The sequence below is a fragment of the Larus michahellis genome, chromosome W (assembly GCF_964199755.1).
Source record: "Larus michahellis chromosome W, bLarMic1.1, whole genome shotgun sequence".
Lineage (NCBI taxonomy): Eukaryota > Metazoa > Chordata > Aves > Charadriiformes > Laridae > Larus > Larus michahellis.
In genome coordinates, this window is record NC_133929.1 from 26,620,814 (window position 1) to 26,647,134 (window position 26,321).

At 42.4% G+C, this 26,321-nt stretch overlaps 1 protein-coding gene across 15 annotated transcripts in view; it reads right to left on the reverse strand.

Moving 5' to 3' along the window:
• Nucleotides 1-14,088: 14,088 nt before the first annotated feature.
• LOC141735682 (vasculin-like) overlaps nucleotides 14,089-26,321 on the reverse strand; it is a 40,873-nt gene continuing 28,640 nt past the window's right edge. For 14 of the 15 annotated variants that reach the window (XM_074568752.1, XM_074568748.1, XM_074568750.1 and 11 more), the window contains 6 exons: nucleotides 25,803-25,891; nucleotides 24,868-25,008; nucleotides 24,207-24,371; nucleotides 20,305-20,489; nucleotides 15,799-15,901; nucleotides 14,089-14,565 (listed from right to left, as the gene is read on the reverse strand). In XM_074568752.1, the coding sequence (XP_074424853.1) occupies nucleotides 14,407-14,565; nucleotides 15,799-15,901; nucleotides 20,305-20,489; nucleotides 24,207-24,371; nucleotides 24,868-25,008; nucleotides 25,803-25,891 (842 nt within the window). In that variant the 3' untranslated portion in view covers nucleotides 14,089-14,406. Of the gene's footprint in view, nucleotides 14,566-15,798; nucleotides 15,902-20,304; nucleotides 20,490-24,206; nucleotides 24,372-24,867; nucleotides 25,009-25,802; nucleotides 25,972-26,321 lie in introns of all 15 variants that reach the window. The other variant, XM_074568759.1, reaches the window with a different exon arrangement.

Sequence of the window (26,321 nt, forward strand, 5' to 3'; positions counted from 1 at the left end):
CCCATATGGCAGAAGTTGGTACAAAGCGCACCATCATCATGCACCCTCAGCAAGTTTATCAATGACACTAAGCTGTGTGGCACAGTCAACATGCTGGAGAGAAGGGATGCCATCCAGAGGGACCTGGACAGGCTTGAGAGGTAGGCCCGTGTGAACCTCATGAAGTTCAACCAGGCCAAGTGCAAGGTCCTGTACCTGGGTCATGGCGATCCCAAGCACAAATACAGGTTGGGTGGAGAATGGCTTGAGAGCAGCCCTGAGAAGAAGGACTTGGGGATGTTGGTGGACAAGAAGCTCAACATGAACCAGCAATGTGTGCACGCAGCTCGGAAAACTGACCTTATAGCAGCCTTCCAGTACCTAAAGGGGGCCTATAGAAGAGATGTGGAGGGACTCTTTATTGGGGAGTGTAACGATAGGATGAGGGGCAACGGTTTTGAACTGAAAGATGGTAGATTTAGACTAGATATTAGGAGGAAATTCTTTACTGTCAGGGTGGTAAGGCACTGGAACAGGTTGCCCAGGGAGGTTGCGGGTGCCCCTTCCCTGGAGATGTTCAAGGCCAGGCTGGATGGGGCTTTGAGCAACCTGGTCTAGTGGGAGGTGTCCCTGCCCATGGCAGGGGGGGTTGGAACTAGATGATCTTTAAGGTCCCTTCCAACCCAAACCATGGGGTTTTTTTGATTCCTCTCACTCCCTTCGGCAGCTGAGTGCAGGCCACAGTTTGCTTTCACTTGGAGGGGCATCCAGTACACCTAGAATCAACTGCCCCAGGGGTGGAAATACAGCCCCACCATTTGCCATGGACTGATCCAGACTGCACTGGAACAGGGTGGGGCTCCAGAACATCTGCAATACATTGATGACATCATTGTATGGGGAAACACAGCAGAAGAAGTTTTTGAGAAAGGGAATAAAATAGTCTGAATCCTTCTGAAAGCTGGTTTTGCCATAAAACGAAGTAAGGTCAAGGGACCTGCGCAGGAGATCCAGTTTTTAGGAATAAAATGGCAAGATGGACGCAGTCAGATTCCAATGGATGTGATCAACAAAATAGCAGCTATGTCTCCACCAACTAGTAAAAAGGAAACACAAGCTTTCTTAGGCATTGTGGGTTTTTGGAGGATGCATATCCCAGATTACAGTCTGATTCTAAGCCCTCTGTATCAAGTGACCCAGAAGAAGAACTGTAGGAATGTGTCTGAGAGAAAATGGTCACGTGAGCCAGCCTCCCTACTATGAGAGATTAGATTAAGAGCAAAACAGGTGGTAGAAGATGGAATTAGTACATGGGAAAAACGGGAACTGAGAAGGTAGAAAACATGTTGTGCTAATGACTAAGTAATTTACTATGTGAATTCTTGTAACCAATCTGATCTGTGAATGAACTGCATGGACAGCATGTGAACAGAGACTGTAAGCCAATCATATAGCTGCCGCTAGCGCGTGCTCTTATTGCCTGTCTATATATACGCTGTGAAAACTTGAATAAAGGGAGAACGATCATACTCATATTGAGACTCCATCGTTACTCCGGGTCCGTCTCCCACTCCGACATCCTCCGACATCTGGTAGCAGAGGATGGTTCAGCGCGACTGAGTTCTCCGAGAATGCGGTAAGCAGCTAGAGGAGGGGAGTGGGAAACTTCGGCTGGGAGACATGCTGCTTGGGCGCATCAGCGGGAGCAGACAACGGCGTGAGGTCGCTCCTCACCTCCCAGGCGCAGCTATGGAAACAGAAGCTGCGGCCACGCTACTCGCTGGGATCCTCTCTAAGAGAGGGATTGAAACACCAGCGAAACTGTTGCTCAAACTGATTAAGCCGGGGCAGGAGATGGGGCAACAAGTAACAAAAGAAGAAGGGGCTATATTAAGACTTCTCCTGCATATCCTCTCTAAGAGAGGGGTGAAATACGATGAGCGTATGCTCCGAAGGTTGTTAACCTGGTGCAGAGAGAACAGATTCGCACCAGAGCCCCAGACAGCTTTTAAACCAGAAATATGGGAGGCTGTTGGGAATAAACTGTGGGAAGTGATAAGTAAAGGAGACAGAGGCATCACCGTTAGCGACAACATGGTGGTTGGTGTTATCGACCTTACAAGATATGAAGGCGGAGCGAGCCACAGCAGCCAGGGCTTTTGCAGCATTACAACCCATGGGAGGGGGATCGAACAGGCCAGGTCCGAAGGTCTGGGACGATCCCCTGCTGATCCCCTCTGCTCCACCTGAGGCCGAGGGAGGAGGCAGAATGTCAGCAGAGAAGGACAGAGCCGGAGCTGTTTGCTCCTGACATTGCCCGCCTCACCCCCTCCCCTCCCCAGTCGTCTCCCTGAGATAAAAGTGCTGTTTTTGTATGTCTGCTGTGTAAGTGTGTGCGGGCGCCAGCTTATACCTGCTGATCAGCATGTGTGCTACTGTTTGTTTTTTGTTGTGTGCAGTGTTGTTAGGTGACTCCACTTGCGCAGGTGTTCTGCCCAGTGTGGTACTGTTCTCGTATGCAACTAGGGCTGACACTCCGTCAAGTGAAGAAGTTTGTGTATACACAATGTTTAGACGTAAGGCGAGCGCACCCCAGGCAGATACACCAGGATGGGCTGTAGAACTGATGGAAGTCCTGAAATATTGGGGGAGTTTTCACGAGCCAACATGTTTACACTCTCAGGAACGGCTCGCCCGTGCAGGGCGTATCGCTGGTTGTTTGTTGTTTGTCTATAAGATCATGGTTGATTGGGAAAAGGAGTTGAGACAAAGTCTATAGGATGCTCTGTAGGAAAATGAGAAACTTAAGGAAAAATGAGAAACTGAGATCTTGTTGCAAAGGCAGACTTTTATGTCAGTCATAAGTGATGGGGGAAAAAAAAAAATGAAAAAGAAAAAAAAGAAAAAAAAGAAAAAAGAAAAAGAAAAAAAAGAAAAAAAAAGAAAAAAAAAGAAAAAAAAAGAAAAAAAGAAAAAGAAAAAAAAGAAAAAAAAAGGAAAAAAAAAAAAAGAAAAAAGAAACCAAACAGGAACAATTAGATGGGAAATGTGCCACGTTAGCACAAAAGTGTGCCATAAGCATTACGAGAAAGCATCAGAAAAAGAGAAATAGGACACCTGATTCAAAGCAGTACCATAGAGATATGTTTTTTTGGGTTTTTCCTATATATGTTATTACATGCCTTAGTAGATTGCTCTGTGTTATACCCTGCGAGACTAAAATGAACCCCAGTAGAAGCGGTCTCTTGAGCAAGGGGGTGGAATATGGGAAAGCAACGGAAGATCGGCGAGGAGGACTGTAAATACACGCAAGGGACTCGCACCTGGGTGCTGGAAAACACAGATATCACACCAATTGTTATTCAGTCTCGGGTGCTTGCAAGAAAAACATTTGGATGACATAAGCCTGTAATGGACTCACGGACACCTTATCTAGCTGCTTGAGAATCTTGGCCTGTTGTGGAAGAAGATCAAAGCACAGTACCAGCAAGAACAGGGAGTCCGCATGCGCTCTTGCTAACAAGGACTCTTTTGCTGCCAAGGATTCTTGATAACAAGGACTCTCTTGCTGCCAAGGATAAGTTTAACAATGCTACTAGTACCGCTATTTCTGAGTTATTGCTAGATGTAGATAGTATTCGATATGCGATGTTGCAAAACAGAACTGCTACTGATTTTTTGCTTTCAGCTCACAGACATGGTTGTCAAGATTTTAAAGGACTGTATTGTATGAATCTAAGTGACCACTCCAAATCCATCCATGCCCAGTTGCAAGAACTGCACCGACCGAACCAGCAACTTGTGGAGACCACTGGGTGAAATCTCTTTGCTGGATGGACTTGGGGGTGGGGTTGGTTGAAGCAAATTATACTCATCGCCTGTGTGGAAGGAATTTGTCTGTTATGTTTAGTATGCTGTTTGCCGCGTTTAATAAGCATTATACGATCAGCTGTAAATGCCGCTTTGCATCGTACCCTTGTATGAGTTGTAGAATATGTTGCTCTAAAAACTATGTGTGTATCCATGAGAACCCGACCTTCACAGAAGAAGATAACAAGAAGGGATTACAACAATGTAGTCACGTATCAGACAGCCGCTGTCAGCAAAGCTGGATCATGAGTTTGGTGAGACTCGCTGCATACGCTGGCCACGTGTGCAGTGACTCTAGCCTGTACTTTTCTACTCGATCCAGTGCAGGAGAGTCTGGTGGGACTCGCTGCATGCACTGGCCATGCATGCAGCGACTCGAGCCTGTACTTCTCCACTCAATCCAGTGCAGGATATAAGGGGGCTGTCTCGGGTCAGAGAGGGGGAGAGAGATATGAGCACACCTTGAAGATACAGGGGATGCCCTGAAGCCCTGTGTCTGCCCCCGCCCCCCCCCCCCCCCCCCCCCGCCGTAAGTTTTATGTTCATTAACCCCAACAGCTCTGAAGGCATTACAGTATGTTGCAAGATAAGATATAGTCTACTACTGCTGCAAGACGCACTGAACACCTTCCTACAAGAATTTCAACTTTATGCCCTGATAGGACAGTGGGATGATGCACTCGCAAAGAGCCTGACTGCGTTAGAGTGGGTATTTTTGCCACATACCTTTTCAAAACCAGTAACTATGATGATCGAAATGTTACCACGATTGTTTTTCCAGGGTCGCTCGTGCTGTCAGCAACCGCAATGTATTTGAAATATTACAAAAGGATTTCTCGTGGGTAAATCCAAAGAAATTGGCTTTCTGGGCTAAATTTAGGAATCTGGGTATTTATTGCCTTAGCAGGGTTCTTTTTGATTCTGTTTTTAATTGTGTTTAGTATATAACCTGCTAAGAGCGTCACAACAAGGATAACATGTCCAAATTAAAAGCGGTTAAAAAGGGTTTCGATTGGTCAAACTCATGGGATATAACGGGATGGTTATCAGACTTACTAAAACAAGGGCTCATGCTACTGTTGGTTATATTATTATTGATTATGGTAGCCTCGTGTGTTCTCCGCAAAGTGACTGACATGATAGAAAATGCCATACATAAGGTCTGGCTGGCTCAAGAAGAAAAAGGGGGTATTGTAGGAATGTGTCTGAGAGAAAATGGTCACGTGAGCCAGCCTCCCTACTATGAGAGATTAGATTAAGAGCAAAACAGGTGGTAGAAGATGGAATTAGTACATGGGAAAAACGGGAACTGAGAAGGTAGAAAACATGTTGTGCTAATGACTAAGTAATTTACTATGTGAATTCTTGTAACCAATCTGATCTGTGAATGAACTGCATGGACAGCATGTGAACAGAGACTGTAAGCCAATCATATAGCTGCCGCTAGCGCGTGCTCTTATTGCCTGTCTATATATACTCTGTGAAAACTTGAATAAAGGGAGAACGATCATACTCATATTGAGACTCCATCGTTACTCCGGGTCCGTCTCCCACTCCGACATCCTCCGACAAGAACGATTTTAAATGGGGTCCCGATCAACGACAAGTTCTGAACAAATCAAACAGGAAATAGTCCATGCAGCAGCTCTGGGGCCAGTCTGGTCGGGACAAGATGTTAAAAATGTGCTCTACACTGCAGCCGGGGAGAACGGCCCTACCTGGAGCCTCTGGCAGAAAGCACCAGGGGAGACTCGAGGTCAGCCCCCGGGGTTTTGGAGTCGGGGATACAGAGGATCCGAAGCCCACTACACTCCAACAGAAAAAGAGATATTAGCAGCATATGAAGGGGTTCGAGCTGCTTCGGAAGTGGTTGGTATGGAAGCACAGCTCCTCTTGGCAGCTCGACTGCCAGTGCTGGGTTGGATGTTCAAAGAAAGGGTTCCCACCACACATCATGCAACTGATGCTACATGGAGCAAGTGGATTGCACTGATCACACAGCGAACTCGAATGGGAAACCCCAGTTGCCCAGGAATTCTGGAAGTGATCATGGACTGGCCAGAAGGCAAGGATTTCGGAATGTCACCAGAGGAGGAGGTGACACGTGCGGAAGAGGCCCCACCATATAATAAACTGCCAGAAAATGGGAAGAAATATGCCCTGTTCACTGATGGGTCCTGCCGGATTGTGGGAAAGCATCGAAAGTGGAAGGCTGCTGTGTGGAGTCCTACACGACAAGTTGCAGAGGCCAGTGAAGGACAAGGTGAATTGAGCCAGTTTGCAGAGGTGAAGGCCATTCAGCTGGCTTTGGACGTTGCCGAGCAAGAAAAACGGCCAGTACTTTATCTCTACACTGACTCATGGATGGTGGCAAATGCTCTGTGGGGGTGGCTACAGCAGTGGAAGCAGGGCAACTGGCAGCGCAGAGGCAAACCCATCTGGGCTGCTGAACTGTGGCAAGATATTGCTGCCCGGATAGAGAATCTGGTTGTGAAAGTACGCCATGTAGATGCCCATGTACTGAAGAATTGGGCCACGGAGGAACATCAGAACAACCAGCAGGTGGATCGGGCTGCTAGGATTGCAGTGGCTCAGGTGGATCTGGACTGGCAACATAAGGGTGAACTATTCATAGCTCGGTGGGCCCATGACACCTCAGGCCATCAAGGGAGAGATGCGACATATAGATGGGCTCGTGACCGAGGGGTGGACTTGACCATGGACACTATTGCACAGGTCATCCATGAATGTGAGACATGCGCTGCAATCAAGCAAGCCAAGCATTTGAAGCCTCTTTGGTATGGAGGACGATGGCCGAAATATAAATATGGGGAGGCCTGGCAGATTGACCACATCACACTGCCACAAACCCATCAAGGCAAGTGCTATGTGCTCACAATGGTGGAAGCAACCACTGGATGGCTGGAAACATACCCTGTGCCCCATGCCACTGCCTGGAATACTATCCTGGGCCTTGAAAAGCAAGTCCTGTGGTGACATGGCACCCCAGAGAGAATTGAGTCGGACAACGGGACTCATTTCTGAAACAGCCTCATAGACACCTGGGCCAAAGAGCATGGTATCGAGTGGGTGTATCACATCCCCTGTCACACACCAGCCTCTGGGAAGATACAACGGACTGTTAAAAACTACACTGAGAGCAATGGGTGGTGGGACTTTAAAACATTGGGATGCACATTTAGCAAAGGCTACCTGGCTAGTTAACACCAGGGGATCTACCAATCAAAACTTCCACATACCGTAGAAGGGGATAAAGTCCCCATAGTGCACATGAAGAATATGTTAGGGAAGACAGTCTGGGTTAGTCCGTGGGATTGCTTTTGCCCAAGGACCTGGGTACACTTGGTGGGTGATGCGGAAGGATGGGGAGGTCCGATGTGTACCTCATGGGGATCTGATTTTGGATGAGAATAGCCAATGGATCAAATTGGGTGTTGTTAATTGCTAAGTAACCCTGTCACTATATGTCCTCATTACTATAATTGCTATCAGTTGTACTACAGTAAGAATCACCCAAATTAAGGACAGATGGACTTTGATGAAAAACCAAGTGCAGTAGTGATAGGATCAGAACTGACCTCAGCAGCCCAGCAACTTCATTGAGACTGATATCTTCAGCCCATGGACTGTGTGCAGGAGCCACACCGGGTACACCAGACACAAGCTCCAAAAATACAGCATGCAACAGACCAGCACCACACAGCATCTCACCTGCCCTGAGAGACTGTTCTAACAGATGGAGCCCAAAGCCATGGATTAAATGAGCTCAACGGACATTTCAGAGGGATGGCCCATAGACAAAGGGCATTATATCTGTATGAATATATATGTACATACATATAAGACAGGGGAAACTGGTGGCAATTTGTTGGAACTGGTAAGATCTGGGCATGACATAGATGGTATAGAATAAGGGGTGGATAATGTCCTGGTTCTGGCAGGGATAGTGTTAATTTTCTCCAGGATCTGGCAGGGGACACAGGTATTCCATACCCAGAGCTGGCTGGGGGAGGGGGTTAGGAAGTCGCTGCTTGGAGGGGGTTGGGGTGTCCCAGGTCCAGTCAGTGAGTGGTGATTCCATAATCGTGTCTGTACATTCCTCTATCAGTAGTGTTATTTTTATTCCCTTTGCTGTTCTGTTAAACTGCCTTTGTCTCAACCCACAAGTTTTGCCTTTTTCTTCTGATTCTCCCCCCACAGCTGTGGAGGGAGCAAGAGAGCAGCTGCCTGGTTCTTTATTGCCATCTGAGGCTAAATCACAACACGGGGATGCCAAGAATTGTCTGTATTGGAGACTGAGGTGAGCTTAACAGGAAACAAGTGGGAAAAGCACTCCGTTGTGACCAGCCCAGAGGCCCCTTGTATCCTTGGCATAGACTACCTCAGGAGAGGGTACTTCAAGGACGCAAAGTGGGCTATGGTGTAGCCACTGTGAACAGAGAGAAGATTCAACAGCTATGTACCCTGCCTGACCTCAAGGAAGATCCTTTTATTGTGGCATTGCTGCAAGTTGAAGAACAGCAGGTGCCAATTGCTACCAGGATGGTGTACCAGCAGCAATACCACATGAACTGAGACTTCCTGACTCCCATCCATGAGCTGATTCATCAAATGGAGAGCCAAGGAGTGAACAGCAAGACTCACTCACCTTTTAATAGTTCCATATGGCCAGTGCAAGAGTCTGACGGAGGATGGAAGTTAACAGTAGACTATTGCGGCCTGAACAAAGTGACGCCACCACTGAGCACTGCTGTATCAGACACGGCCAAGAAGGCCAATAGCATCTTGGTTTGTATCAGAAATAGTGTGGCCAGCAGGACCAGGGAAGTAATCATCCCCCTGTACTCGTTGCTGGTGAGACTGCACCTCGAATACTGTGTTCAGTTTTGGGCCCCTCACTACAAGAAAGACATTGAGGTACTGGAGCACATCCAAAGAAGAGCAATGAAGCTGGTGAAGGGTCTAGAGGACAAGTCTTATGAGGAGCAGCTGAGGGAACTGGGGTTATTTAGCATGGAGAAAAGGAGGCTGAGGGGAGACCTTATCCCTCTCTACAACTACCTGAAAGGAGGCTGTAGCAGGGTGGGTGTCTGTCTCTTCTCCCAAGTGACAGGACAAGAGGAAATGGCCTCAAGTTGTGCCAGGGGAGGTTTAGGTTGGATATTAGGAAAGATTTCTTCACCTAAAGGGTTGTCAAGCATTGGAACAGGCTGCCCAGGGAAGTGGTTGAGTCGCCATCCCTGGAGGTGTTTAAAATATGTGTAGATGTGGTGCTGAGGGACATAGTTTAATGGTGGACTTTGCAGTGCTATGTTAACCATTGGACTCAATGCTCTTAAGAGTCTTTTCCAACCTAAACGATTCTATGATTATGGCTAGAGCACCAATATGAACTGGAGTCAAAGGCAGCCAAGGCATATATTACAATTGACATTGCCAATGTGTTGTTTTTTTTTTTTTCCAATTCTTTGGCAACAGAGTGTAGGCCAGTTTGCTTTCATGTGGAGGGGTGCCCAATACACCTGGAATCAACTGCTCCAGAGATGGAAGCACAGCCCTATCATTTGTCACAGACTAATCCAAATTGCACTAGAAAAGGGTGATGCCCCTGAACATCTACAATACATCAATGACATCATCACGTGAGGCAACAAGGCAGAAGCGTTTGAGAAGGAAAAGAGTAATTCAGATTCTTCTGAAAGCTAGTTTTGCCATAAAAAGAAGCAAGGTCAAGGGACTTGCGCAGGAGATTCAGTTCTTGGGAATAAAATGGCAGGATGGATGTAGTCATGTCCCTATGGATGTGGTCAACAAGATAGCAACTATGTCTCCACCAGCTAACAGGAAAGAAACAGAAACTTCCTAGGCCTTCTGGGGTTCTGGAGAATGCATATTCCAGGTTATAGTCAGTTTATGAGCTCTCTCTATTGAGTAACCTAAAAGAAGAAATATTTTGAGTGGGGCCTTGAGCAATAACAAGACTTTGAGCAAATCAAACAGGAGATAGCTCATGCAGTAGCTCTTGGGCCTGTCTGTATAGGACCAGCTGCGCAAAGTGTACTCTACACTACAGACAGGGAGCATGGTCTCACCTGAAGCCTCTGGCGGAAAACATCAGGAGAAACCTGAGGTTGACCATTAGAGTTCTGGAACTGGGGGTATCGAGGATCAGAAGCCCACTGCACCCCAACTGAAAAAGAGATAACAGCATATGAGGGGGTTCAAGCCACCTCAGAAGTTGTTGGTACAGAAGTGTATCTCCTCTTGGCACTGCAATTGCCCGTGCTACACTGGATGTTCAAAGGAAAAAATCCCATCTACACCATCATGCAACGAACACTACATGGAGTGAGCGAGTAGTACTGATCACATAACAAGCTCGACTGGGGAAACCCAGCCACCTAGTAAACATGGAAGGGATCATGGACTGGCCAAAAGGCAGAGATTTTTGAGCATCGCCTGAGAAGGTGGTTCATGCCCAAGAGGCACCACTGTGCAATGAGTTATCAAAGATGAAAGTCATTATGCTTTGTTTACTGATGGATCCTGTCATGTTGTAGGAAACCATCATAACTGGAAAGCTGCTGTGTGGAGTCCTACATGACAAGTCATTGAAGACACTGAAGGTGGTGAGTTATACAATCATGGAACAGTTTGGGTTGGAAGAGACCTTTAAAGGTCATCTAGTCCAACCTCCCCTGCAGTGAGCAGGGACATCTTCAACTAGATCAGGTTGTTCAGAGCCCCATCCAACCTGACCTTAAATATTTCAAGGAATGGGGCATCTACCACCTCTCTGGGAAACCTGTTACAGTGTTTCACCACCCTCATTGTAAAAAGTGTCTAAATCTACCCTTCTTTTAGTTTAAAACCATTACCCCTTGTCCTATTGCAACAGGCCCTGCTAAAAAGTTTGTCCCCATCTTTCCTGTAGGCCCCCTTTAAGTACTGAAAGGCCACAACAAGGTCTCTCTGGAGCCTTCTCTTCTCCAGGCTGAACAACCCCAACTCTCTCAGCCTGTCCTCATAGGAGAGGTGCTCCAGCCCTCTGATCATCTTTGTGGCCCTCCTCTGGACCCGCTCCAACAGGTCCATGTCCTTCTTATGCTGAGGATTCCAGAGCTGGATGCAGTACTCCAGGTGGGGTCTCACCAGAGCAGAGTAGAGGGGCAGAATCACCTCCCTCGACCTGCTGGCCATGTTTCTTTTGATGCAGCCCAGGATGCAATTGGCCTTCTGGGCTGCAAGTGCACATTGTTGGCTCATGTCCAGCTTTTCATCCACCAGTACCCCCAAGTCCTTCTCCACAGGGCTGCTCTCAATCCCTTCATCCCCCAGCCTGTATTGATACTGGGGGTTGCCCCAACCCAGGTGCCAGGACCCTGCACTTGGCCTTGTTGAACCTCATGAGGTTCACACAGGCCTACTTCTTGAGCTCGTCCAGGTCCCTCTGGATGGCATCCTGTCCCTCAGGCATGTCAACAGCACCACTCAGCTTGGTGCTATCTCCAGCAGACATTCTTTAGTATCCAAAGCTTGCTAGAACCTACTAAAGGATTGGGCAAGCTTAATCCAACAGCTTCTTAAGCCTTTAAGGTAGGCTTCCTTGCTGGTGTTTAATATGCTCAAGCAGAAAAACAAGAGAGTGTATCCTGGGAATGGATCATGGTTAAGGTAGGACAGAAGAGAAAGGCTGATAAACCACTAAAATTGCCCTAGGAAAGGAACAAAAGTCAAAAATGAAAAAGCTGCATTGTTACATACTAGAAAAAAAAATAATCAGATTTCATCCTGCTTTACATCCTCATGCACTGAACAAAAGAGAGGGGGACAGCACAAAAGAATGCTTTCATACAGTTTATGGAAGTAAAATACAAAAACCAAACTTTGTTTCAAGTGACACTTCCCAGGAAAATAAAAAAAAAAAAAATCAAACCCAGAGTTTTTCAGTGAATGACTAAAAGTGTTTCTTATTAAGGTGGCAGAAAAGAGGACCAATGCATTACTCAGCTTTGACGCTACATAAATATAACATAAGGCAATCAATTCCTCAGAGAAAACATCACAGCTTCCCCACTTCCATCTCTTACTGCAGTGAGGGGCAAACTGACATAGCAGAGCAAGCAGATAGCCATTTAAGCAAATGGCTATGCAGACCTTTGATGCCAGTTTCTGAACTAGCATGAAGGGTCAGAACAGACCACTGTGTAGGACTAGAACGGAATCCACAAGTATCAGTTATTTAAGGTTATGTATCTGCACGTCATCAAACCACCGTATCAAACACAATAGACTTTAGAAACATACAGTGTAGTATGAATACAGAGTAATTATGCTGTGTGTATGGAGTCAGAATGGACAACAGAAGATACAAGGGAACGAGCCACAAGAAGTCACACACAGAAAACAAGTTACAAAGGCTGTAAAGGTGTTTCGTTCCATGAAGCAAAAGCACTACTGTTACTACCCGTTACTTCCTTTGCTCACAACTCATTGTGACCTGTGTTTCTGTTACCAGTTTCAGGATGTAAACTAGAGAAACAGAAATCCAAGTATAACTATTATTTCTATTTTCTCTAAAGAAAGTTTTCTCAATTACAACCTGTAAATTTCCCAAGTCTATACACTTAGTATAACACAATTTTTCTATAACTATAGTATCTTCCCAAAGGGTTAGTTACAGAGGTGATACTTGTCACTAAATTGAAGACAGATGAAAAAAACCAAACAACTATGTCCCACTTTGAGAAACACCAAGGCAAAAGAAGTTTTCACGTAGTAGTAGTGTATTTGAATACCAGCAAGTAACTACAACAGGCAGAAGATCCTGTTGATGGGATGTGACAACCCAAAAGAGAATAAACTACACCAAGGTGTCAAATTTCATAAAAAAACCAAAAACTGCAGGAGAGGGGAAAGAGAAAGGTAAGGTATACAAGCAGGAAATACTTCAATTACCAATACAGCAATTTTCTCTTTAGAAAAGAAACATTTTTAGCCTCTTAAATTTAGACAAGAAAACAGCATATTTCAATACATTGTGCCAAAATTAACTACACCAACACTTGCATACCTGTTCCAAGAAAAAAAGTCTGACCTCTTGAATAGAAAACTGTTTAAAAAAAAACAACCCAAACACCAACCTCCCTCCTCTAAACCAACCAACCAAACAACCACCCCACACACAACCAAAAAACCACACACACCACCTTTGGCCCAAGATTGTTAGATGCCACTGTATAAAAATGTCTTTTCCTAAAGAAGTTAAACATGGACAAAGTCTCAGCTTTATAAATATTTTTGCTTTAGAGTTTTAAATTGCAAATTACTTACTATAAGTAGTAGTGCAATTCAAAAATATTTTGAAGGAGGAACGTCTATGTAATAAGCTATGTTATAAGTGTACGTGACATCACCAAAAGCAGTTGTACTTATGAATTAATGCTACATAGTTTGTACAATCCTGTGGAAAATATTTAAAGAACTATAATGAACCAAATAAAACTATAAATAATATAGCATTAGTTTTTAAATGTGTGATTATAAAGAAAGAGTTTGACACAGAGTAAGCAAAAGAGGTGCTTATTGCATAGATATACTTCTGCTGCTACAAAAGCAAGATCTGGTGATAAAAATATTTTTAACTCATTCTGAAATGCAGTCACTGCTGCCAGAGTACATTTAATATAAATGCAAATAAAACTTACTAGATTTTTAAAACAATACCCTTGATGCTATGCACTGAGACAATACTCTGTAAATCAATTTATTTTCCATGTAGTGGGCAAATCCAGTTAGTGTAATTATTTTTTTTTCTGCATGTGAATAGTAAAATCAAAGTGCTTATTTTCCCCCACAAGAAGTGTGTTCACTGTGAGAATACTAGGTCTTGCAATATCCCACATAAGGCTTTCAATTTAAAGGTTAGTTCTAGAAATTTGGAACTGAAACATCAGGGTTTTTTTGCCGTTAATAACAATGACTACGCTACAAATGGCTAAAGAACAGTTACGTGTGGAAAAAGCAGCTGAATTAAGGAAAAGTTTTAGTGCACTTTGCTTATTTTAGCCAACATGCTACATTGCCCTTTTTGCAAACAAAGTGGACTCAAGGATTTCCATTGTAAGAAATTACTTGGCAAGCAAAACACTGTGTCAAGCTGCCTTTTTTCCCCCCCCCCAATAGACTTAGACATATTAAGACAGAAGCTTTGCAAGATTTTACACAATTCTTTTTGGTTTTATTATTAAATGAGAAAGTTTGATTTGTTACATTGTCACATTGCTAGCCAGAAATGCTGCAGTGCTGAAGAAAGTCAATGCTGGGTCAAACCAAGTCCTCATTCTATAACATTTGTTTGCTAAGAAATTATAGTAATGTTTAACACAACATTCCTTGCTTTCTTCAGAGAGAAGTCCCATCATTCTTCCTCTAATGGGGTAAGTTACTACATAAATTAGAAATATTTTTTTTAGACAATATATCCCCAAATTTTCATGAGATCAAAACAAGCTTCTACAGATATTACAGAAATCTTCACACATCATCATCATCTGATGTATCACTGCTGCTCGTCTCAGAATCCTCATTCTCCAGAGTAGGTTTGAAAGTGCTGGTTTTCCAGGGGCTAAATTTAAAATCACAGATGAGGCCATTTTTCAAAATGCCATTTTTCTGAAGGCCATTTTTTTGTAACTGAAATGAGAAAACAAGATGTATTCAGAGAAAGAAAAAGCTAAACAACAATCTGTTGTATTTCAGCATTCTCTACATGATCTATGGGCTACATTAGATTCACTGCATAACCTTTTATATATACAAACAAAGGAAAATTCACCTGAGAGCCTTCACTTTTGGGCCAGCCACCTGCATCCAAGAGCCTCCAACTGTGCTAAACTAAGCTCCTACAGTGAACAAGAGCTTACCCTCTTCTCGCTCACTTCTTCAGACATTTTGCCCCAGTGATCCCTCCCACATGGTCTCTCCTGTGATGCAGTCCCTTTTTCCAGTCTGCTGCAAACGCCTGTGCTAAGGAGGGCAGGGTCTGCAGTGAAGAAAGGGCCCAGGAAGAGAAGCACCAGGGAGGAATGGGTATCTCAATCTGTCTACCTGATGCAGTTGGAAAGTCAAAGACAGTGGAGAGAAGGAAACAACTTATTCTACAAGAAAGGAATTACTGCATTTACAGACATAGTGCAGAAGCTGGGCAATAAGCCAAGCATTTAAGAGTTTAATATTCCAACTACTCTAATTAGCACCTGCATGGCTAGACTTAGAGAAATATCAGATGTTCATATTTAACATTATGCAAGATTCTCCCTTCCAGCCCCCTCCCCTCACTGACCCCTATCAGGTATATAAAACATTCCTAATTAAGAAAGAAAAAATTAATATTCAAATCTAGATTGCCTTTGCAGACTTTGTTACTAGTGAATTAAGTGCCCCTCAATTTCCAACAGAGAAAATTCAGATTTTTGGAAAGCCAAGGAAGCTGCATAAAACCCTTGAAAGAAAACTCCCTTTCTTCAGGCTGAGGAGCTGGAAAGCCTATGCAATTCTACTACCAGCGATGCTGAAACTACTCATAGAATCATAGAGTTTTCTAGGTTGGAAGGACCTTTCAGATAGAGTCCAGCCATCAACCTAACTCTGACAAAAACCATCACTAAACTATATCTCTAAGCACTATGTCTACCCATCTTTTAAATACCTCCAGGGACGATGATTCCACCACTTCCCTGGGCAACCTGTTCCAATGCTTGGCAACCCTTTCCGTGTAAAACTTTTTCCTAATATCCAATCTAAACCTCCACTGGCACAACTTGAGGCCATTTCCTCTTGTCCTATCGCTTGTTACTTGGGAAAAGAGACTGACTCCCAGCTCTCTACAGCCTACAAGTTCATAATGGAACATTAACTTATCATTACCTGTTCACTAATGACTTGGAATTCCCTCATCTCATCCTCTGTTAGTGGAGCACATGTTTCATCATTTTCACTGTCTTCCTGCCAGCCCATCTCCTTTAACAACCTTTAAAATAAAAAGAACAACATTAAGGAATTTGCTACACACAGACATTTCAAGTATATGTGTAAAGATCTGTAATAAACAGTCCAAACTTTTTTTAAACAAACTCTTACATAAAAGTAGGTTAAAAGCCTTACAAAAGATATATAAAGCACAGAAGTTGAGAAGTTCTCAGGTCCTTCACAGGTGACCCTGCTTTACCACTACATGTTTAATTCCAAAGGTTGCAAAAATTAAACAGTAATACTTTATATAACACATTCTTAATTGCAAGCATATATCCACACCATGACTTGCACATACCAAGTATTACATTTTCTGCCATCAGGTTTCACATACAAAATAGACCCTACTCCCTCTGCCAATCTAGTGAACGTAAGGACACAAAAGCCCAATTTCATCATATTATCTCACTTCAGGATCTTTATTACCAGCCTAAAAAAAAGCCGACAGTTTTTCATATTCTGTTTCAATTGGACAGCTGTTCTCCAGGGCTGCAGCAATAAAGAAAGCAAAAGAGAAAAGAATTTGGATTATATGCAAGTTCAGCTGTTGATGCATAGGATTTCTCTTAAAAGCACATCTAGTGTTGGGACTATGAACTTTACAGCCCATTAAGCTGCAACCTCCATCGTCAATATATTTGTGTAAAAAGTTATCAAAGGCAAATGACTGTTGTACAATCAAGCAACCCTGGCTACACTATGATATTCATCATATTCCTGAAGTTCAAAAGCAGGAAGAAAGCAGAGTCTAAGTAACTGTACCTTCATTTTAAGACAAGAAATCTCTGTCAGGTGGAAAAGTAAGAATATATCTCCTTTGCATAACTGCTCTGGTGGAGCAGCAATGTAGGAATGCTGGTGATGTCCTTCCATGGGAACCAACATCAGAGATTGCTCCTCACCTCAGACCCACAGTAAACTTCTAGACCCTTCTGCACCAAGTTTGGAGATAGAGACAACGCACATGGGAGAAGCTGCATTGATCCTGAGTGACAGAAGCACGATTCAGGAAGCAATGGGCTCATATAGTTTCTTTTTTCAAGCACAGACAGACTACAACTAGGAGCAAGTTTTGGGATGAGGAGAGGAAAAGAAACGGAGACAGATTGCTCTCGTGACTAAGCTTGAGATGTCCAAAGATGCAATAATAAAAGTGTTTTAGCTGGTGCCAAAACTGGAACAGCAGTATCTGAGCAGGAAGAAAGTGTTTTTAGGTGTGAAGATGCTGTGAAAACACAGGTTATCTGAGGGTGAAGACACTGTGACATTTAATAGCAAGGTCTCTTGCTGCAAAGTTTTTGCCAAAAGGATTAGCACCTTCTTCACACAAACCACACACCTGTTGACCTTAAACGTTAAAGGAGGTTAAAGCTATTTCACAAAAAATAAAGAGGTTTCTAAAGTATATGCCAGAACTGACGCAAAAAACTGACACTTAGAGCTGAAGAACAGTGAATATATTAAAACAGGGAAGTTAGATGAACTCACAGTTGATGTCACATGCCAGGAATCATAGAATGTGTTGGGTTGGAAGGGACCTTTAAAGGTCATCTAGTCCAACCCCCCTGCAGTAAGCAGGGACAACTTTAACTAGATCATATTGCTCAGAGCCTCAGCAAGCCTGGCCTTGAACACTTCCAGGGATGGGGCCTCCACCACCTCTCTGGGCAACCTCTTCCAGTGCCTCACCACCCTCATGGTAAAGAACTTCTTCCTAATGTCTAATCTAAACCTACCCTGCTCTAGTTTAAAACCACTGCCCCTCGTCCTATCGCTACATGCCCTTGTAAAAAGACCCTCTCCAGCTTTCTTGGAGACCCCCTTTAGGTACTGGAAGGCTGCTATAAGGTCTCCCCGGAGCCTTCTCTCCTCCAGGCTGAACAACCCCAACTCTCTCAGCCTGTCCTCATAGCAGAGGTGCTCCAGCCCTCTGATCATCTTTGTGGCCCTCCTCTGGACCAGTTCGAACAGGTCCATGTCCTTCTTATGTTGGGGACTCCAGAGCTGCATGCAGTACTCCAGGGGGCGGTCTCACCAGAGCAGAGTAGAGGGGGAGAATCACCTCTCTCAATCTGCTGGCCACGGTTCTTTTGATGCAGCCCAGGATATGTGGTTGGCTTTCTGGGCTGCGAGGGCACATTGCTGGCTCATGTTGAGCTTCTCATCCACCAACACCCCCAAGTCCCTCTCCTCAGGGCTGCTCTCTATCACATCATCCCCCAGTCTGTATTGATAATGAGGATTGTCCAGACTCAAATGCAGGACCTTGCACTTGGCCTTGTTGAACTTCATGAGGTTTGCACAGGCCCACCTCTCTAGCTCATCCAGGTCTCTCTGGACGACATCCCATCCCTCTGGCATGTTGACCGCACCACTCATCTTGGTGTCATCTGCAAACTTGCTGAGGGTGCACTTGATCCCCCTGTCTATATCATTGATGAAGATATTGAACAGCACCGGTCCCAGTACAGATCCCTGAGGGACACCACTTGTCACCCCTGTCCATCTGGACATCGAGCCATTGACCACTACCCTCTGGATGCAACCATTTAGCCAGATGTCAACAAGAAATGCCCTTTAACATAACCCTCCCTACAAAAAAATTCTAGGTCCCAATACAATGAGCATGCACAGGATGTGTCACTACAGGTGACCAATGACACCAATGACTGTTGTTAAAACCATAATAAAAGCCTGGAATTGGGGGGGACAATACAGAGACCAGCACTACTGAGATTGTTATTGTCCCATTAACTTTTTTAAACAGAAATGGAAATTACAGCCTCTGTAGTGTTTGAACAAACTGGACAATGTGACTGCCAGGAGCAGCAAAATCCTCAAAAAGCAGCAGAAATAATATATCATCCAAAGCTTCTTTTAAGAGAATGTGTGCATTTGTATACACATAAAGATTCACCATTATGCAATGCCAAAAGCAGGTCAATGATAGTTATATATTTAGCTACAGTAATTCAAGTCAGAAAATTTTACTGCAAGCAAGGTAAGCTGTTATATGGTAAAGTAACTAGTTATATAGTTAATGTAAATAAAATTTAGGGCAATAACTAATTAATTTTTTAAGCAATATCATCTAAAGCTAGCAGGACTTCTGTCCATTTAAAGCAACATTAGGCTTCTAGAATGGTTAAAACTATGTAAAAAAAATAAAATAATTAAGCTTCACATTAGCAAACTTGACACCAACAGGATGAGTACATAATTACTGCATGTTGTAAACTCCCCCAGCAGAAAGAAAGCCCAAGATATATTTAATACAAGATGTACCTATACAGTTATTAGGTACGCACAAGTATCCTGCGAGTTAAGCTGGTCACTTCAAGTCCAGTTTACCACAAAAAGGCTTACCATAACATCTGGTCTACACACATGCAGAGGTCTCAGACAAAGGGCTGGTAGAGTAGAGAGACACAGCATCTCTGGGATACCAAAAGAAAAGATGCTTGCCCAGAAACCCTATGAAGGCCAAAGTAGTTTGAATTGACAAATGAGAGTTAGATTTAACTCTTATCTTCTATTAAAAAATATTAATTAGCAGCCTCTAGTGGTCAAAGATTTGTTTCCATAGCTAATGGTAGAAAAAAAAAAAAGGAACAGAACAGAGTGCGTTTCACTTTTCATACTCATGACAGATAAGAGGTCATGAAAGTTTCCTCTGCAGGTACTACAAAAGGAAGAGTTCTTTAGTCCAATGTATACTTAGAATCTATCACTAAAAGAAAAAAAAATAAAAATCTATCTAATCTATCGCTACATTTCTCTCGTTACCAGAAACGGTAAGAATTTAACAGAGCTCATGACAAGCTCACCTCCAGAGTGATTTCCCAGTAGTATAATTCTCAATCTCTACCAGTTGCTACTGCAGTTATTATTATGAGATACTAGAATTGTTTCAATCCTTTTTTGAAGTTATTTTCTCCCTTTCCAGTGCGTTGTCTCGTGATATCTCTGACAGTGTCAAATAGTCAGCTACAGAAATAATTAATTTCTTTAACAACGAGAAAAAACTCACTGGAGTTTTACATAAGATGCAGCATTTAAAGTAGTATTAATACAAATAGCAATTGCATGCATTGTTTTTCCTAGAAGTGCAGACCAAAATCAGAGGGATGAAGTCACTACGTAGTTTGCTTTATCTCTTTATAATGAAATAACATCAAGTTTTTAGTAAAGCAAGTTTAAGATATCAGTACACAAGTCTAATAGAAACAAAGTATATTCCATGTTAAATTAGTATATGTCTAAAAGTTAATCTTTGACAGCACTCATTAAACATTGTATGTGTTCTCAGTTTTCAGATTCTGACTTCTGAACTAATAAGAATTTAAAGACATGCTCACTTACCATGAAGGAACACTCTTTATATTATAATAAAGTACATACCTATGCTCTGCCTCAAGTGAGCTTGAAAGGACATCTGCCCGAGGGAAAGTTGAAGATCGAATGATCTGTTGAGATGCAATTGGAGCATTGCCATTCTCTTGTGGAATTTCATTTTCAAAGTTTCGGTTTATATCTCTATCGTGATTAGGACTGTTGCTGTTGTGCAAGTTAAAGGACTCATCATCCTGTTAAAAATAATTATATATTACAAAGTTTAAAAGTAAATTCCATTCACAAGTAAATGTCTGCAATTCAGTGATTCTGTTCAATTTAAATTTATTTTAAATAGAGACGCTCTATACTACTTCGGGGGTAATTCTGTTCATATTTCTAGAGTTTACAATATCTAGATACTACAGAAATTTTTTCTACAAAGTTTCAAACATATCTTAAAATTCAAACTTATTATTTCTATAAGTATGAAAGGCAGCTTAAATGAGTTCTGTTGAACTTACAAACAAGGTTCCTAATTAAACATCAGAGCCACGCGTGTCAGAAGTTTGAAAGCAAAAGAGTTCTCAAAAGTTTACTTAGTTTAAGGGGCAGGTCACAGCCAACTTACCTCAACCAGCAAATTCATCTGCCACAAGTTCAGAAAGATTGGATAGTGCTCTTTGAATTCAGACAACAGCTTCCCCTACACACATGCACACAGCTTCTCAGGCTGTTGTTACAGCAACTGTAACTTACTAGCCATGAAATAAGAACTAGGAAGAAAGTTTATTTAGAAAGCAGACTGTTCAGGTTCACTCAAATATTAAAAGCTCTTTAATCCTATAAACCAGAGATGTTTCTTTTCATAGAATGTGTTGGATTGGAAGGGACCTTTAAAGGTCAACTAGTCCAACCCCCCTGCAGTAAGCTTCAACTAGATCAGATTGCTCAGAGCCTCAGCAAGCCTGGCCTGGAATGTCTCCAGGGATGGGGCCTCCACCACCTCTCTGGGCAACCTGTTCCAGTGTCTCACCAATTCTATGAGTCTCACCAATTCTAAAATGTCTTTTAATTCTACTCATTCAGCAACTTGTAATTCTTATTTAGTAACGAGCCAAATAGCCTCATAAGTCTTACCAACAATAAAAACAAAGAGGAAAGTATTAACATTATCTATTTAACACCCTTTTGACAACAAAAATCCTTAAATTCGGCATATAACAGTGTTATCCATAGCAGGAAGTAATCACTCAATCAGCCGGTTCTGCACTTATACAAAATCACGATCAAGACCATCCATCATCATTCCCCTCCCACTCAGTGTTGTCTGCCTCAAGAAATTTTAGGATGCTCAGCAAGAATTTCTTAAGCACAAGTACCCCAGTAAACATATATCCACCTGTTAAATCATACACCTGAAGAATGCACCTCATATTATCAAAGAAAATTCATAAAAATATTGAACAATTTTAATATTAGGGCAAAAGAGCTTCTTCCAAGCATGATTCAGATGCTGATCATGAATTGCCTTATTTCAGAGGTAAAATCTGTTACTTCAGGTCTTAAAATTCCATCAACAGGATCACGTTATAGAAGTCTGTTGCACAGTTATCTCCCTATCCACTCAGTTGCATGCCATGTCTTCTACTAATGATCATTAAAATGAATGTTGGAAGTAGGACAACTATTAATTACATGATTTGTTTAACAACTTTTCACATCTGTTAGTGAAACAGCAACGGCAGGGAAGACAACACATGCACATACCAACAAATACTCCAGGCTACGTTACATACACCTGTCCAAGGACATTACAATTTTCACTACTAAAAACCTCCCCTCTCCCCCCCAAACACACTGCTTCTGAAAAATCCAGGACAACAAAGTGCATCTGACATAAGTATCATGAAGACATTAAGAACTAAAGACAACTTCAGGAACAGAAATTTCCACCAAATTCATGTTCAGAATTCTGAAGCTCAAGACAGTGTTTCCCAAGATCTTTTTAACCTTAAATCAAAACTTTGTGTATTTCTTAGAATCACAGAATGGTTTGGGTTGGAAGGGACCTTAAAGACCATCTAGTTCCAACCCCCCTGCCATGGGGCAGGGACACCTCCCACTAGACCAGGTTGGCTCAAAGCCCCATCCAGCCTGGCCTTGAACACCTCCAGGGAAGGGGCATCCACAACTTCCCTGGGCAACCTGTTCCAGTGCCTCACCACCCTCACAATAAAGAATTTCTTCCTAATATCCAATCTAAATCTACCCTCTTTCAGTTTGATGCCATTACCCCTCGTCCTATCGCTACACTCCCTGATAAAGAGTCCCTCCCCATCTCTCCTGTAGGCCCCCTTTAGGTACTGGAAGGCTGCTATAAGGTCTCCCCAGAGCCTTCTCTTCTCCAGGCTGAACAACCCCAACTCTCTCAGCCTGTCCTCATAGCATAGGTGCTCCAGCCCTCTGATCATCTTTGTGGCCCTCCACTGGACCCATTTCAACAGCTCCATGTCCTTCCTGTGCTGAGGACTCCAAAGCTGGACGCAGTACTCCAGGTGGGGTCTCACCAGAGCAGAGTAGAGGGGTAGAATCACCTCCCTCAACCTGCTGACGCATTCCAAGAACTTCCTGGATTTCTTGTGCCCTGCTGTGTTGTCCTTCCAACAGATATCGGGGTGGTTGAAGTCCCCCATGAGGACCAGGGTTTGTGAACACGATGCTGTTCCTATCCTGTCTATGGAGGGCTTCATCCACTCCGTCGTCCTGGTCAGGTGGCCTGTAGCAGACCCCTACTGTAATGTCATCTGCCCCTGTGTTCCCTTTAATCTTGACCCATAAAGTTCTCTGTTGTGTCTTCATCCATCCCCAGTGGAGCTCCAGGCATTCCAGCTGTTCATTGACATAGAGGGCAACACCCCCTCCACATCTTATATATTATATTCTTATATACACATGAACAACATTACCCCCCCCCCCCCCAACACCCATCTCGGCCATAAAACGCCTAACGGAAAGATGCAGACCTTTCCTAAGTGATACATACAGCTAAGTTGTACAGTCCCATTACAGCAAATTTTATTTTGCCTGAAATAAGAACAGGGTCAGAAAAATCCATCTTACTTTTATGAGCAATGCACACTGTCACTGTTTCTTTTTTCATGTCTGAATCTGAATAACCCTTCCTCGATCCCACTCTCACATTTTATTTGTCCGGCTGATTTGTAATTTGTGCCTTTTTTTTTTGGTTAACACTTTAAACCACTCATTTACACCAAACATAGGCTTTTAATCACCTCATCCTGAGTAATACATGACTTATCTTCACTTGGACTACGTACGATAACTATGCTTATGGCTTGTTGGTGGCTTGTAGCACTGACAAAAATATTCTCAAGTGCCAGCTAAGCACTGCATAAACTGATCCGGATGGAAAGGAGACTGACACATAATATTATACACAGTACAGGCCTCCAAGTTCTCAATTAGGAAGTAAAAACAGGTTCTTTATATATGCATAAATCAAACTACTGCCCCTATGAATAGACCAAGAACAGAGATTCTATTCTGGCTATCTAAACACTCGAAATAGAAAGGTTTGAGAAGCAGAACCTAGTTTTTCTATTAATTGTTTTGTAGGATAACTAACAGCCAAGGTGTGAAACACTGCCCTCCACAAGGATTAGGTTAGTGTACTAAGCTTATTCTTTTTATTGTTGCTAATAACTCAGGCACATCTGTCTCTAACGATTACAAACAGATACTACAGAAAGAAAAAAAGAAACTACTAAAAAGCACTGGAGAAAGTAGTACTTGGAGCAAATTTCAAAATTCATCAAAAGGTAATTACTTTCCTTCATTTAGAGATCAATACGATAACTTAACAGCTGTTTACAGCCAAATAAAGAGTAGTTTATGTTCAGTCTGACAACCGTTACTGCTGGATCTACAATAGGTATGAACAAAACTACCTTCTCTTGCCCAGCATGATTCTCATCTTCATGTTCTTCTTCCACTCTGTCTTGTTTCAATGCTTTCAAAAATTCACTCTTCCTATCAGTCCGCATTCTTGTCAATTTTGTTAAACGAGGCTGACCAACTCTGTCAATAGGGGATGATGAATTTGACCAATTACACTAATGGGGGGGTGTCAGGAAAAAAAAAAAAAAGAATATTAGAAGTTTATTCATTTAGAAAACTTTAAGTGAAAGACAAAGACTCACAGGCACCTGCAGTTTCAGGTTTCATGTATATCCACAGTAAAAAGCAGAGGGAAGATATTTGTATTTCAGTACATATAGCTCTTACATGTAACCCCAGAGGTGAAGGTTTATGGACCCCTGTTAAGAAACAGTGTACCTTCTGAAGTGTATCACACTATTAGCAGTTCTGAAGTTTAAACCTACCAGGTTATACTTCCTAATGCACCATTTTTACTCCAAATCAATCTTACAAATCAAATATTGCAGTACTTAAAGGCCAGTGATGTACCTTCCGTATTTTCTCTCTCCCACACTAACTTCCACAAAAATAAACTTATTAAATACAGTTCTGCATAAAACTTACTGATACAGCTATCCAACCAAATTTAAAGTTTGATAGATATGACAAAAACTACAGACATTGCTTTACCTCTTTCACTGAATTCTGCGATACAGTAAATGCCTTGGCAGTTGATTTGAAAGGACTGAAATTGCCAATACCATATGCAGATTCATGAGAAAACGGATTTCCAAGTTGATTTTTTTTTGCTTGGCTTTTCCACTGTGTGGGCTAAACAAAAATTTAAAGAGAGTCATTAACTACAATAGGATTATTTTCAGGAATATTTAGAAAAATGATTAAGCAAAAGCAAATCATAGCTACAACCATAATTTAGAGAAAATACCTGTTTTATTGTGGAGAAGAGACTGTTTATGAGCATCTTCTCTCACAAATACTGTTAACACTTTTTATATAGAGTTAAATTTACAAACAATTAAGACCCTCATATTTGAGGTATTAAGAATCAAAATATGAGTCTTCAACAGCTGAAAGTAGTGTTTTTAATGTAGCATGTTAAGAGATTTAAGAACAGCTCCATCAGATGCTCTTAGGAGCACAGAAAAATTCATGAAATAAAATCAAAAGATGAACATGGAAAGTTGCATATGGAGAGGGACCAGAATGACACTAAGTACATCTATATCAATAATTGGGATAATTATGGAGGTACTTTTATGCCAACTATAGCTCTCCACTAGGTATCTATTTTTCTGTTACAGAACAGCAATGCCTTCTTTATATATGTTTTTAAGTTAAAAACATCCTTTTCACTCTCCCTTGGACAGCTCTTGCACTTCTCAAAAAAGGTAAATGAGAAACAAAGAGAGATCCAATTATACTATAGTTTAAAAAGAAAAATGAGAAAAAGTGTTTCTGTTTATTTTTGGGGTGTTCTGCACTTAGCAAGATTTGAAAGCATAATACTCTAGGAACAGTACTCTCAGTGGTAAAATAAGCACATTCAGAATTAGAGCATGATTTTTTTCAGCATGTTATTCATGCCACCAGTATTCAAGACTTACCTTTGCAGGTGGAGTAGCAGGTTTAGGGACTAATCCTTTATAAACACTTGTGCCAGTTCCATCCTTTACTGACTGTGAATGAAGACTTCCTACGACAGGGAATACAGATATTTGCAGTTCTGTTGCACTGCCCTTTTTAATGACCAGCATTCTTGGAATTCTGGGAGATCTAGATTTAGGATTTAAAGGGTACTCTGGGGAGAAGCGGAGGGAGGAAGTGTGTGTGTGTGTGCGCGCGTGCATGTATATACATTCTTAAGTTCCTAGTTCATAGGGTACTGGATAGCCATATGGTCCAGAGCAAATAGGCATAAATCAGGAACTTGGTCCAGTATTAGTTCCACAAATAACACACTGTACAAACCTGGGTAAACACAAGTTCTGTTCCATTTTCTACAACCACCTTTTATAAAAGGCACTTGGCAATGCAGGAATTTTACTTTCGGAAAATAAAGATATCCTTCAGTCAAAGCAGCTAGCTACACAGTTCTTGTTTGCAAATCTAAAATCCAAATACTA